We start from the raw sequence: 15,830 nt of genomic DNA, 5'->3' as shown, positions 1-15,830 counted from the left end.
TTCTCGAACTAAATTGTTTCCTATGTGAAAGCTTTTAGTCTTCTGAGCAACTTTGCCGAAGACAGTATCCTTCTAAGTGGTCCAGAACACGAGATATACGACGTTCAGACTGAACTGGAAACTCCTAAGAACACTAGCGCCACGCAGTGAGAGATTCTCGAACTAAATTGTTTCCTATGTGAAGGCTCTTGGTATTCTGAGCAACTTTGCCGAAGACAGTATCCTTCTAGGTGGTCCAGAACACGAGATATACGACGTTCAGACTGAACTGGAAGCTCATAGGAACACTAGCGCCACGCAGTGAGTGATTCTCGAACTAAATTGTTTCCTATGTGAAAGCTCTTAGTCTTCTAAGAAACTTTGCCGAAGACAGTATCCTTCTAAGTGGTCCAGAACGCGAGATATTCCACAACTACTGGCAAAATGTAGTGCTATCCTACATGTCCGACATGGTGCCCTGTGTAGCAGATTCCCGGTGGCCAATGTTCCCGGAACCACTATTTCAACATATCAACACATTCTTGATGAAATTATCTATCAAATAAGACTTTGGTCATTTGAATTGGTGAAAAAATCATCATTCTACAAGAGTTTGATTTTCTGGGTCATAATGACCCCAATGCATTATTCGTAACTTTTTTTGTGGCGCCATTTTGGTTTCACCTTAAGAAATTTTTTTTTTTTTAAAAGACTCGTTTCTGAAAAATATTAAAAGTCAAGAAGCTTCATTACGATAAGTTAACTAACAAAAGAGATATTAATGCTTGAAATCGCGTTTTGGGTCATAATGACCCTAATGCACGACGAAGGTTAAATAGAATTTTTTGGGGCTTCAAATTCATTAATTTGAATTCATTCGCCTCGAGAAAATAGATTTAGATATCAAAAAATATTTTACTTTTAAACATAATGCACAAATGTGACCAGGTGTCGCTCAATGATTATACTTTTATGGTACCTTATCGTCTATAATGACCAGGGATGGATAATGTCGCGGAATTTCATGAGAAAAAGTCATGACATTTTTCTATTTTCACCACTTTAGCGTAAATTTCAGTTCGTAAGCATCAACAATTCATAATGCTGATTAGATATGGGCAATCAATGATGTCTTCGATTTACTTTTTCTACTAGATGCAAATAACGAAATGACATTTTTGTGACATTTTCCATCCCTGATAATGACAGTCAACCCAGAATGTGCTTATGCTTATGCTGTAAACTTGTTGAAACAACCCATCGATTGTGCAAAAAAAGCAAATCGAGAACTCTGTTCAAATAAAACGTCGCCAAAATTTCACAACACCTTGATGATCGATTGCGCAAAATTCTGTTGCGAATTAGATACTACAGGCGACGGACGGATGGACTGTGGAGTGTCACGTTATCAATCACAAAAAATGATTTGATTGCTCCAAATTCCAAACCATGCACGAGCTAGTCAATAACTTCGCTGTCTACGCTCTGGTAGGATGGATCGAATTTCCGAATTCGATAGTCATATGTGTGAGTCTGGTACATAGGTAAGTTCATCTTTTCTGTGACCGTGGAGGTTTAGATTTGTTATGCAAATATCATGGGAATATCGCACGGTCATGCTTCGGTTGCCTTGCGGTTTGTCACCGTGGAGCGTGATTTTTCCGCTGACTAGGCTGATTTTTATTACTTGCACTTATTTAGAAGTAGGAGCAAACGTTTCGTCACTATGCGCGTATATGGATGTATCCGATACTTGAGAATTCCTCAATGAGGCTGAATGAGATGTTTAGCATCTGACAAACTATGCGTTCGTGGTCTTGTTCAAAACAGACATGCTCGAGGTACCCTTCACACCAAGATGTTGTTAATAAACAACTCAAATTTGTCGAATTTGTCAATTTCATCAAGATAGCAAACATGTCTTGGCACCTCTACCATAGCAGGACCAGCCCCGGTTCGGTGAAAACAACAAACGAACAGGTGATCCAACCAATATTGTGTCCCGTTCAATTGGTTACTGCAACGTCGCGTGTAGATACCTAGTCCCAGGTGATGCAATTCAATAGATTGCTGAAGCGTGTAGCATCTTATCGCTTCGGCTGTTGCGGTGGGCGGGGTGTTGTGGAGTGTTTCCCGTCGTCAACAACGGCAATGAAGATCGTATGACTCCGGCTCGAGTTTGCGTTCGTCATAATAAAACATCACCTGTATCGTACGATATGAGTGACTGACTGACGCGGCTGTTGTATATACAAGTGTCTGAGTTGTAAACAAATTACGGTTTAATGTGGGGAACTTTCAGGGGCAGGGCCAATCTTCTGTGAAATATAGGCTAGCGGGAAATCCAAGAAATATGCAAGTGGATATCGCACGGTCCGTAATTTATATGGCGTGATACCTCATTAACGTTATGTCATTTTCGTCGGGCGCAAATGTCGTCTTCAGTAAAGTGCAGAATGAGTGTAGAACGAGACTCCGAACCGGTGCCTTATTTTTAACCCAGCAGTAGCGTGATTCTATTTTTGTCGTATCATTTCGTTTAAGTAGGTGCGGCACCGCGCAGTGACAAAATATACCCTGTAGATATGTACACGTCTCAATGGGGTTCGAGAAACATGCGCGACGGGTAATTCGGCGCTGCAAAGCTAACCTTCAAAATTATCGTCCAAGCGCCACTTTGCGAGATTAGATGCGCAAACGTAGATACGTCACCAAAAGCCGCTGTTTGTTTTGACAAAATCCCACACTTTTTCATGTGATTGCTTGCGCTGATACATATGTAAGAATACGCACAAGTCCGCCGGCCACCGCGTTTCCGCCGGCCACCGCGTTTCCGCCGGCCACCGCGTTTCCGCCGTTCGATGAGAGGAAATAAACGCTCCGGTTTCAAAAATTTGACTCCTTCCCGCCGGCGTGAGGTGGTCAACGGACGACGACTTAAGCAACGTCGTCGTCGTCGATTGCATAACTTTTCGTCCGGTAATTGCCACCTCAAATGGTTTTCTGCCTCAAGTTGCACATTGCAATTGCACTGATTGACATGTTGGAACGGTCATTTCATGACAATTTCAAACCACCACAAGCGCCGCCAAACGCTACAGCTGCGCAAGCAGTACAAGATCGGAAGATCTCAGATTTCGTCGGGTGATCGATTCGGTCGCCTAGAGGCGATATCATCGGATGATCAATTGATTGCGGTGTTGACCGGCGATCATCGCCGGTCGGTTCAAATTGTTTGGGGATAACTGCGCAAGATCAGCAATTTATCGAACGATCACGAACACTTTGGCGATACACGAGTTTGGCTATTGAATCAGTCGGTAAAAATACTCGCTATTGCAATGTTGCGATGAAATTGTTTATTGAAGATCAACATTGTATTGGATCTGGCGGTGTTATAAAAATAGATAGTACATCATATGTTTCAGTAGATCAGGTCATAATTTCAGTGATTTAAGTGTTGATCACTCGTATTTCAGCAGTTGTTCTGTACACATTGACCCTGACATAAAAGTGTATTGAATTTCTTGTTGCGCAACTTCGTGTGCAGCATCTAGCATGTTCTACACCTCACACCGCACGACTAGATTTTCAAACAAACGTGCGCTTGCTACCGTTTTGAATTACCATGCACGCGCTAACTATTCCAAGATCTTCCACCACACACTTTTAGGTCAACTCATGGGTCAACCTTGGCTTTCTCCACTTTTAATGCAGACCACAGCAATTAGCAAATGGTGCACTGCATAGGTTTCATAAACTTTTCTTAGCACTCTATCGCATCTTTCAATCGTCAGGTCCATTTCGGAAATTTCACTCGGAAGCGATTTTCTCCAAACCGGAACAACAATTAAGCATCTCACAGCAAATTTGTCGACATTATTCATAGTCCTTGCCTCAATAACACACACCCAAGCACTTATCAGGGCTTCCTTGCCAACTTTCAACGACGATTAGCACCAAACAGAGGGACAATACTGGAAAGCACTTATCGCCTTTTCCCACCGGTAAAGATTTCAAATTTCACATCTCGCCCATTAGAGCAGAACGTCATTGAACAATTAAGCCTGACCTGCCCCCTACATCCCTAGCGTGTGCGTGTACATACAGCATTGGACCGGCTATTGACCACTCTAAAACTCAAACGGTTTTCCAATTTCAATGTCGTCCGGTCGGTAGGCACACTCGCCGCAAACAAAATGTAGATCGATGAAAACACTCGACTCACCTCACGTCACCGATGCTGGTTTCTTTGCCTGCTAACCCATTCCAACTGATGCGCCGTTCCCGTTCCCCGTCGCTCAGATAGTCTATCAGGATGAAGTTGTCCTTCTGGGGCTGCTGTTGCTGCTGATGAGTTGACGGGTGGTGCCGATGGTTGTGACGCGTAGGAGAACTATTAAACTCGTCCAAACTCAGAATGCTGTTGGACGACGCCGAACTTGCCGCCGAGGCCAGATTTAGCAGGGCCGTTACGATCGTTAGCAGAAACAGATTTCTGATTTCAATCTTCATGTTTAACAAATTCTTAACTCTCACTTTCAGAACAAACATTTGATTTACACACTTTCCCCCTTTTATTCTGATGCACCTGGCTAGTTGCACTTGTATCTCACGGTTATCTGCAAAAAATCACACAGAGAAAACAAACCGTTAAAACGCTTATTCAAAAATTCCAATCTCGACTGCTATTACTTAAGAAGCTCGTTGAGCCAACACGTAGATATTGTCAAACAAAAACTATCCGGACACGTAAATGCGACTCGATCCAAAAAAAAAAATGCAACCAAAAACTCGCGCACTTCCTTCCGTTTACGATGGTCGATCGATCGCTACGTAAGAAAATGTATATCTTGCTGAACGGCTGCCCTACTTGATCGGCGTGCGGCAAAAGTACGTATAACTCCTGCCCCGGCGGGGAGCAACGGTTTTATATAGATTTTCTGTAGCGAACGCAACGAAAGGAAATTCGCGAATGGCAGCGATCGAGCCGTTGCTCAGTTGGCTCACTCGCAGTTTGGTTAGCTTTTTGACTCGTACTGAAATTTTAACCCTTGTAGAGCCAACGTATGTTTCTGCTCCCAATAAGTCACATTTCTTTTCTTTTTTTTTACGTTTCGAACAAGTACCCTATAGTGTTAAAATTAAATTTAGGTCTGACGAAGTGGATGCTTTTTTTGTCTATTTTTTGTCGTTGAATTGCAAAATTAACCTATTGAATGAGGAAAATTAACAGAGTTGATTCAAAGCAAATTGGTACAATGGTGACTTTCAAAATATCGAAGAAAAAATCGAAGTCAGAAAGATAGTATTAAGAAACAATTAAATACAATAAAAACATATAATTCATTGTGTCTAGCAAAAAGTGTAACAACTATTAAGGTGAATCATCTGGGGCGCAAAATACGCATCGCACCCACAAGGGATGACTCAAATACTCATGACGTATTCGTATAAGATCTCTCACTCTCTCGTCGTGCCCAAGGTGTAGGTATATCGCAGACATCCAACATTCACCGTGAGAAATCTCCAACTGGTCATCCAACGTGTCCAGTCGGAACAACCGGTGATCGTGGTGTGAGTAGCGCCTTCATACCTGTAGTGGAAATCATACGATGTTACCCTATCATGAGGTAATTATACGCTTCACCTGCTCGTATCGGCTAGAACTAGTAGACTGCTATCATTACGTGGCGCTTCGCCTCTCTACATTTTCGCAAGGAATCCACTGTTATCGTCACCACAGGCAATCACAATTTCACGTGCTGTTTACCTATGGCTTGCCTGTGCACTCCAATCATTGCTCACGGAGCTGGTGGCGATAAAGATGTCCCACCAACCTTATCTCAACAAGCTTCCAAAAACCTGGAGGCCATCGCATGACGCCGCATAGATTTCCAAACTTCCGTCTCGAATATCCCCTTATTTTGGATATGTTTCCAAATCGCTAGGGAACCTTCTGCCTCGGGTGCTAATTGCCAACTCTCAATTAACACCTAACCTAATCTTAACGCCCTCCAGTGAGAGCCTTTCAACCAACGGTGGAGGTGGCAGCAGGTGATGCCACAACAACAGTGCTGGACTCGATAGACCTACCAATTATAGTATGGTATTTACCTTGAGGGTCATGTTTGCAAAGATGACGCTCACCACCAGCCATTGTTCCGCTCAGAGCGGCGCTGGCTGATTCCGCGCAGGCGTGGATGATGATCGGGCCGAGCCGAGTGCATCTCAAGCAAGTTCTCGTGGACCGGCGGCGCAGCAGCGCATACGCGCGGTGCGTCGACGTCGTCGTCGATCATACGATGGGTGATGTAAAAACGATGACGTGGTCCGTGAGGCCCCCGTGTGGTCTCCACCACCACCAGGTAGCTCTATTTGCACTTTTCATTCATACCTAGGTACGTTTCGCTGCCACTCACAGGTTAATCAGGCGACGACGACGACGACAACACACTGGCGTGCTTGTTTGGGGCAAGTTCGAAGCTTATTGATGATTCAGAACTGATTTAAAATGGTTCGTGCCTATTTCGAATTCCAGATGGATTCTTAAGGTGAAACATCTTGATGTCGGATTATTATGTACGAATTGCAGAAGCATCTCAATTACATTTCAATTATAACAAAACTGAATCAACAATTTCTTGCCATAACACTCGATTCACGGCTGCAGTCCTTCTTCCTCGGCTGCGTCCCACATTTACCAGATCGTTCTGCACCTGGTCCGCCTAACTTGCACACTGCGAAGAAAACTTTTTCGTAATCAACGAACACCAAGTTCGAGTGACTCTTGGAATTCATTGATTTGCTCGAGAATGATACAGAGCCTGACAATATGGTCACGCAGGATTGTCCGGCACGCGCACGGAATCCTGCTTGCTGCCGTCGGAGAGTTGCGTCAATCTTCTCCTGTATCCGGTTAAGGATCAATTTGCTGCGAACTTTGAAAACGATGTACAGTAAAATAATGCCCCACAAATTTTCGCATACAGTCAGGTCCTCTTTTTGAGTACCTTGCATCCAATCGGCTGGAATTATCGCGGTTTCCTATATGTTGCAGAATAATAGATGCACCAGTTGTGCGGATATTATGAGGTCGGCTTTGAGCATCTCAGCTGATATACGATCGACCCCTGGGGCCCTGTTCGATTTCATGCTACAGATGGCTGTTTCTATCTCCTGCACTGCACTGATGGATCTTCGGTGTTGGCACGGGTAATGCGCCGAACCTTTGGATGATCATACTGAGATGTTGATGGCGTGACCGACATTTGTAAAAGGTTTCCAAAGTTCTCGAACCAGAGTTTCAACTGTCAAAACGTGTCTTTCACGGTATCGTAGCATTGATCTTATTCCAACTAAGGCACGTGAAACATCGTAGAGGAGACGGATATCGTCGGTGTTAACGGCTTTCTCGCCTTCGTCGGCCCACGCTCTTTTGTCCCGTCTGCATGAGCGTTTCACTTCCTTGTCGAGAGCCGAATAGCGCTGACAGGCTACGGCTTTGGCTCCATGTGTTCTTTCGCTACTCTATCTTCTTCCATGTAACATCTGTGATCCACTCCACTGCTTTCTCCGAGCTCACTCAAATTATTCTCGCCGGTGGCGATGAAGGTGTTCTTGATGACGCTCCGTTGATCTTCTACGCTTCCACCTTCTGGAATATCCACAGCACGGTTCTCTAGCTCCTCGACGAAGGACCTTTTCACTGCAGCGTCTTCCAGTCAGCGTGTGTTGAACTAGCGCCAGATTTTCTCCTCTTGTCGATAGATCCTAGCAATGCTTAGTCGGATCTCGCCGATTAAGAGATGTTGGGGGCTGTCCATAAACCACGTGGTCATTTTTTTGGGACTTCTCAACCCAAAACCCAAAACAGACACTGTTTGAGCCGCACCTTCTTAGTGAACAGAGGCTCGAGACGGACCTTCTCAATTTAGCTGAATTTAGAAGGACAACAATGCTCAGGTTGCATTACCAGCTAAGCACACAACTCTTAGCTGGCGGTCTTTATCATCGCTTGAGCCGTAGAAGCATGAGGTAGAAACTAGAGCTATGTTGGACGCTCTCCTTATTGACTCACCGTTTTGCAGCCCACACTACCCTCTAGATCTTCTTGTACCATCCGAATCTCTGGCGAACACCAGCTTTGCAAGGTTCGTCCATCATTCTCGCTACTTGTTTTGTTTTCCCTGTGGTTCCACCTGCTAGCATGTATTTCGTTTTGCTGCTTTACGTTTCAGGCCGATGTATAGTTCTGCCATCGTTCCAAATGTTCAAGCAACAATATCCATGTTAGCCCGGTTCGATAACTTCCCATAAAAACGACGGAAGTTAATCTGGGATAACACTTTGTGGGCGGCATTCAAAATTGTGATCATTCGGAAGTTCTAACACTGCAACTTGTCACATTTCTAGTAGATGCGACTCCTTGCTTCCATTACTTCTGTAGCTGTTCGGTTTCCAGCTCTCGACTATCAAACGGGGCAGAGAGGTGGCCAACTTTTCCTGCTGCATCTTCATAAATTCTGCTGCGATACTGACCTTACCAGATGCTTTGTTGTTTTTGAGCTGCTGTTGGCATCCTTAACTACCCTCAACAAGGAGAACACAGTGCAGGTAACGCAGCTGAACCTGAACCACTGTGACGCAGTCCAGCAACTGCTTTGTCAGGCAGTTTCTGAGTGAGGGACGGATATCGCCGGCAACGGCAATTGGGTCGCGCAATGATGGCACAAATTTCTCAAATGGAGGAGAACGTGCCTCTGAAGCCGACCTACTGATACCTGGGTCGCGCATGGATCCGAAAAAATGGCGGCAATATGGACGACGGGTGAATACTCCGTGCAGGAGTTGGTTTCTATCACCTACGAGGGCTTCGTGGTCGCCAAAGTAACTACCCAAGTAACCACGCTATTGAAGGTGTACGTATTGCATAAATAATGTATATATGTATATTGACAAGCATTAATCTATATAAATCATTAAGGTTAAATTAAAGTGGGAAATGGCGCCACTTTTGTTGAATTACGATTATACCAGTATAATTGTAAGTCAGCAATAGTGGCGCCACTTGCCACTTTAATTCAACTTTAATGGTTAATGTAGGACAGTGCATGCCAATATATGCGCTTTATACATATATGCAATACGTACAGCATCAACAGCATGGTTACTTGGGTAGGGTATTCTTCTGTAGCTGTTATACGCCTACGCGACGGTCGATCGATCAATTTACACAGAAGCTGGACTGTATTACGACCGTGCTGACAGGGTGAAGGCCGCTGCTAATAGCGGGTGACTTTAATGCCTTAGTCTTGAAATGAGGAAGCCATTTTACGAACCAGCGGGAGCAGATCCTACTAAAGGCACTAGCTATGTTAGATGTCGAACTGGCTAATATCGGTTCCAAAAGTACCTTTAGTCGAAACGAAGCGAAGTCGATTATCGGCGTTACTTTTTGTAGTCCTCGCGTAACAAATAGTTCGATCTGGAGGATAGACGATGGCTACATTCACGGCGCGTACCAGGCGGTTCGCTACAGTATCGACATCAACAACAGTAGGCTCCGCGTAGAGGCAGTCCGGCTAGACCTAGGCAAAGCTCTCGTAGGTGGAAGAAATCATATTAAAACGAGGTATACCGCATTTAGTTCACCACTGGACTGCGAACTGCGACTTCATAAGTGCGAAAACGTAAATAAAAGTGCGCGATTGCATCAAATCAGGTTGATGTCTTCGGCGCACTATTTCTTTAACCTATGGTGAACAAGTGCTCTGAAGACACCGAGTTGATTTGATGCAATCGCGCACTTTTATTAGCGTTTTCGCACTCGTGAAAGCTAGTGCGATAGTCCAGTGGTGAACTAAATGCGCTATATTTAGGTATTGAGGGATTTGCACAAAAGTGCACGCGGCCTATCGCTTCCGAAAGGTACAGCCGCGGTTTTCATTCCCTATTTACTTCATCCTTATGGGAAATAACATTGCGGCGTTTCCTACGGTGCGGCTGTTCCTTTCGAGAACGATAGACCGCGTGAACTTTTGTGCAAAGCCCCTTTTTGAAACATTTCAACGACCGCGCGGTGTTTACGTTTCAAGAAATCTGACAATATTAAACCTACGCGGTTTAGGCGGTGACCAGCTAGCGGTGCACGAACCGAGTAAGCGCGAAACGAACGGTGGGTGGTGTTTGCTAGAGTCGCTCTGAAGACCGAGATAAGAGCAAGCAAAAAGGCCTGCATTGAGGATCTCTGTTCAGAGTGCCAATGCGTATCCGTGGGGTAACGCCTACAGGATCGTGATAGCCAAGGCAATAGTTGTAATGGATACTACAGAGTAGTCTCCAAAGATGTTGGAAGGGATCATCCCGGGGGATTTTCCGCATCATGATCCTAGTCTTTGGCCTCCTTCCGTATGAGAGCTGGAGACTGGGGCTGGCGATGAGGAGAGGGTCACTGATGATGGACTTGCGGGGATAGTAAAAGTCCCTTAACGTAGGTAAGGCCCCAGGTTCGGACGAAGTAGCTATTGCAGAGGTTCCCGAGGTTCAGGTCTGCTATGCAGAAATGCCTGGGTTAGGGAGTCTCCCCACACGTTTGTAAGCGGAAGAGCCTGGTTCTATTACAAAAGGAGGGGTAACCACCTAGAGACCCGTCGGCATATAGACCAACATGCCTAATCGACACGGTGAGGAAGAAGCTCGAAAGGATCATCCTTAACAAAATGTTGAGGCACACCGATGATATCTTGTAGGTTACAGAGACAACCGAGAAAGCACTGCAACGTAAGAGGAGGGGAATTCGCTACTGTGCAGTAGTGACTCTGGATGTAAGGAACGCGTGCCAGTTGGACGGCTATTACCGATGCGTTGCTGTGTCTGGGGATACTCGAGTACCTGTACAAGATTCTCGGAAGTTACTTCCAGAATCGTCAGAATAGTCACAAGTGTTTTCACATAACCTCAGAAGTCCCAAAAGGTACGATGAGTTATTGAGATTAAAGTTCGCGGTGCAAGTGGCAATTGTCTGCTTCGCTGACGACATTACGTTAGAGGTCTGGAATGGTTAATGTGGTTGTGGAGGTTGTCGATCGCAGTTGTGGAGGAGTGGATGTGAACAACGGATTGTCAGTGCAGCAAGCGGTGATATGTGTAGGCAATTGCACTATCACCACGAAGCTCTCCGTCAAACACTTGGGGGTGATGATCTACGATAAGCTTATGTTGGATAGTCACGTTGATTATGCCTCCACAGCTATAGTGGCTGTTCCGGATAATGTCCAATAGCTCTGCGGTGTATGCGCTCTGCGTCATCACTGGTAGAGTGGGATGGTTCTACCAACGGAAGGTTGACTCATAGGTTGATTCCGAGACTAAATAGTTTGATTAATAGACACCATGGGAAGTAACATTCCACCTGACACAGATCCTTTCAGGCCATGGCTGCTTCCGACAGTATCTAATCTACATAGTTTCGGTCATGCGGATTCTCCCGCAAAACGGCGAAACACGTTTTGTTCGTGTGCCCGCGTTTTCGCACAATGCGTGACCACATGCTTGCCACATGCGGGGAGGACACAACTCCGGACAATCTCGTCCACAGGATGTGTAGGAATGAGTTTGGTTGGAATGCCATTTCAACGGCTACTACCCACATCGTCTTGGAGCTACAGAGCAGGTGGTGTGTGAACTCGGAGAATCGCTAGTTCAGATGCGGTACAAGAGGTGCACAGATAAAAATGACCACATTTACACGTCTTGTAAATTTAATTTTTGTAATATTAACTTAGAGTTATGATGGTTTACATGATACATTTACATTTACATGATCATGCTGAATTACATGACATAGGGTATGTGTTCCATCAGTAATCTCACGCTCCCATATTCATCCTATTCGAAATCAAGCGATTCCGGCACCGATTGATTCCGTTCTTTTAGTTTTCATGCGTGCTCACTCCTAACAAAAAATACAAAAATAAGAAACAAAACAAACAACGCTTCAATCCTTTGTTTTACGTAGGACGAAAATGGGAGCCACATGCTTAATAAGAGAACCAGTACCCTATAATGGAAGGGCTGCAAAACGGTGAGTCGATAAGGAGAGCGTCCAATACAGCTCTGGTCCTCACAAGTTCCTACCTCATGCTTCCACGGGTCAAGCGATAACAAAGACCGCCAGCTAAGAGTTGTGTGCTTAGCTGGTAGTGCAGCCTGGGCACTGTTGTCCTTCTGACTTCAGCTAGATTGAGGAGGTACGATCCGAGTGTCTGTTCACCAAGGAGGTGCGGCTCAAACAGCGTCTGTTCTGGCATCCAGCGGCTGAGTAAGAAACGCTGCACCACGCCCAGCTAGATCCAAGGTGGTAGCACCATCAGCGTGGTCGTCCTAGTGTTGGTTGGGACGTTAAACAGAACTGGCACGATGGCCCTCTGGCGAGACAGAAGTGTTGGCGTAGGCCCAATAAGCCACCCGTAAAAATCCCCATTGCGAATAACATAGGAGAAAATACGACTCGATACAATCGGCAGGGCCCATATAGCCGAGGCGGTAAACGCACGGGTATTCAGCATGACCATGCTGAGGGTGACGGGTTCGATTCCCGGTCGGTCCAGGATCTTTTCGTAAAAGAAATTTCCTTGACTTCCTTGGGCATAGAGTATCTTCGTGCCTGCCACACGATATACACATGCAAAATGGTCATTGGCAGAGGAAGCTCTCAGTTAATAACTGTGGAAGTGCTCATAGAACACTAAGCTGAGAAGCAGGATTTGTCCCAGTTACGCCAAAGAGAGAGAGAGAGAGACAATCGGCAAAGACCCACGCGACGAAATAAGGACTACGATTGGAAACTTGGAACATGGAATTGCAAGTCACTAGGTTTCGCAGGATGTGACAGGATAATCTACGACGAACTACATCCCCGCAACTTCGACATCGTGGCGTTGCAGGAACTTTGTTGGACTGGACAGAAAGTGTGGAAAAGCGGGCATCGAGCGGCTACCTTCTACCAAAGCTGTGGCACCACCAATGAACTGGGAACAGGATTTATAGTGTTGGGCAAGATGCGACAACGTGTGATCGGGGGGTCAGCCGATCAACGCAAGGATGTGCATGTTGAGAGTTAAGGGCCGTTTCTTCAACTACAGCATCATCAACGTCCACTGCCCACACGAAGGGAGACCCGATGAAGAGAAAGAAGCGTTCTACGCGCAGTTAGAGCAAACATACGATGGTTGCTCGCCGCGTGACGTGAAAATCGTTGTCGGCGACATGAACGCGCCGGTAGGAAGGGAGGAAATGTACAGACCGGTAATAGGGCGAAACAACCTGCACGCCGTATCGAATGATAACGGCCAGCGATGTGTAAACTTTGCAGCCTCCCGTGGTATGGTAGTCCGAAGCACCTTCTTCCCCCGCAAAGATATCCACAAAGCCACTTGGAGATCACCCGACCATCAAACAGAAAACCAAATCGACCACGTTCTAATCGACGGTAAATTCTTCTCAGATATAACCAATGTCCGCACATACCGCAGTGCGAATATAGATTCGGATCACTACTTAGTCGCTGTATGCATGCGCTCAAAACTTTCGACAGTTATCACCACGCGTCGAAGTCGAACGCCGCGGCTCAACATCGAGCAACTTCGTAACGTAGAAGCAGCAGTTAGCAGTGGCAGTGGTAGGATAAACTTAATCGTTCTTTTTCCAATACATGTAAAGGAATAATATCAATAACACTAGTTTACAAAATAAAACGAAAGTCGTGAACTCCTGTCAACGACCAACATTTTTGAAGCACAATTTAGCACTGATTTCGAAATCGTGCTTCAAAAAATTTTAAGTAGAGCAGTTTTTGAGTTTTAGCTCAATATCGAGTTTTTCAACTTTTAAAAATATAGAATTTACTAAAATTCAAATATCTTGCGTTTTGTTCAATCAATTTCAAATCTTTTTCCATAAATTAAAAGCTGAATACAATACCATTCGATCATCTGAATACAGGTTTTGCGTCAGATTGATGAAATTCAAGATATTGGCGAGCTTTAGGGACGATCTCTTTAAATTTAAGCCAAATTTCCAAAAATATATTCAGAAATGTATTTTTTTTATAAGAAAAAAACAATCTAAAAATTCTTTCTCAACGTTAATTTGACATATCATATGTAGGCGAGTTACAGTAAAAAATTCAGTTCAATCGTAGCAATGATTACGGAGAATGAGATGTGTGAAGTGTGCGACGTTGCTTAAAAATAGAACAAAAATCGATTTTAAATCATCAACATTGTATGGAATGTCGAAAAAAATTCCGCTCTACTGTAATTTTTTTCCTTCGCGTTTTTGAACTCAGGGCATGATTCTACACCAAAAATGATCATCAGCTTAGGGGAGACTGGGGAGACTTGATCCCTTTTTCTTAATTTACCAGAAACTTTAAGAAAAAACACAAAACTAGATTCGATTTCCGTACAAAATGGCAGGTAAACATGTATTGCAAGTTAATACACAGCAGAAGGCCTTTAAATTGTTGTTAAAGTTTTCAAAACTGTGTTTTTATGGAGGCATGTCTTATGGTGTATTTTTCAAAAATGGGTGACACTTGATCCCTCTTTGAGCACATGGTTTACTTAAAGAGAAAATCATTCCAGAGTCTTCCTATTCATTTTCTTTTCGAGTTTTCTTGTATTTTCGATGAATATGGAGTGTTTGAAATTGTAAGATTTCCTTAAATTTTTAAGGATATGCCGTATTTTCAAAATGGGGAGACTTGATCCCCCTTTTCTTGGTTTGTACTAAAGTTATAATTATCTGACACATTTTATCGTTGAATTGACTAGAATTCCAAGTAAATAGAGGCTTCCGAATAGAATTTTATTTTTCACATGTATAATGTGTGTGTAATCCTCGAGGGATCAAGTCTCCCCATGCCATTGTTGTGTATACTAAGCTGAATTAATTGAAATATGTTAACAACAGCTTTATTTGGATAAATAAGTTTGAAAGTATTTTATTTTAACTATGTGCTGTGAAATTTTGACACGATTTGGTTCAATTTTCACACAGTTATTGAGATTTTTCGGAATCGCCTAAAAGATTTCTGAAGGACTGAAAACAAACCATCAACCGTTAAAAAATAATGCAATGTACAATCGAAATCACATGTAGTCAAAACATAGTCGTTTGTCCAGGAGTAGTTTTGGAAAAATTATGCTAGAAGAAAAATGTTTTTGATTCCGAGCAAATATGGGGGGAACAAGTCTCCCCAGGGATCAAGTCTCCTCAGTCTCCCCTACCGAGTTCAAAAATGCTGTAAACTAGTGTAATGAAATCTCAACACTTTGCCTCACTTTGCCTAGGGTATAACTTTTTTCACAGCCGTCGGATCACTTTGCGGTCTTCGACAAAGTTGTTTGGCATATAGTCACCTACAATAATACCAAAGGGTTTGATTATTGAATGCACACAGCGCCACCTAGCGGCAAAATTCGAAAACTTAAAAATTCTGCATACATTTGGCCTAGTTTTCCCATACAAACTTCAAGCGTTTTGAGCGCCCTCTTAAGCTCAACCGATTTTGCTCAAATTTTGAACGTAGCTTCTGGGAGTCCAAAACAACTGATTTAGGAGGTAAGACTTGGCATTTTTCGAAATTTTTGTTTTTCATATAAGTGTGGGCCACCCTAGCCCAGGAGATACTATCTTACCTGAGCTTCCACCTCGAACAAGATGTGATCTAGTGTAAAATTAACCTACGCACGCTTATGCATATCGATTTGATGGCGACGAAAAACAGAGCTGTCGTACGAATACTTCCAAGAAAAAAAAAACGATGCGTTGTGTTTATATTTTTC

At 44.0% G+C, this 15,830-nt stretch overlaps 1 protein-coding gene across 4 annotated transcripts in view; it reads right to left on the bottom strand.

Moving 5' to 3' along the window:
• LOC109422442 (uncharacterized) overlaps positions 1 to 15,830 on the bottom strand; it is an 82,625-nt gene that overhangs the window by 46,355 nt on the left and 20,440 nt on the right. The window contains exons 1-2 of one of the 4 annotated variants that reach the window (XM_029857667.2): positions 4,675 to 4,999; positions 4,208 to 4,601 (exon numbers count right to left, since the gene is read on the bottom strand). In XM_029857667.2, coding sequence (XP_029713527.2) covers positions 4,208 to 4,533 — 326 coding nt within the window. In that variant the 5' untranslated portion in view covers positions 4,534 to 4,601; positions 4,675 to 4,999. Of the gene's footprint in view, positions 1 to 4,207; positions 4,602 to 4,674; positions 5,000 to 15,830 lie in introns of those variants that run through there. The other 3 variants (XM_062860552.1, XM_062860551.1, XM_062860550.1) reach the window with 3 other exon arrangements.

Source organism: Aedes albopictus, chromosome 3 (genome assembly GCF_035046485.1).
Source record: "Aedes albopictus strain Foshan chromosome 3, AalbF5, whole genome shotgun sequence".
NCBI lineage: Eukaryota > Metazoa > Arthropoda > Insecta > Diptera > Culicidae > Aedes > Aedes albopictus.
The sequence above is the reverse complement of the archived record's forward strand: the minus strand, read 5'-3'. Positions and strand labels throughout refer to the sequence as shown.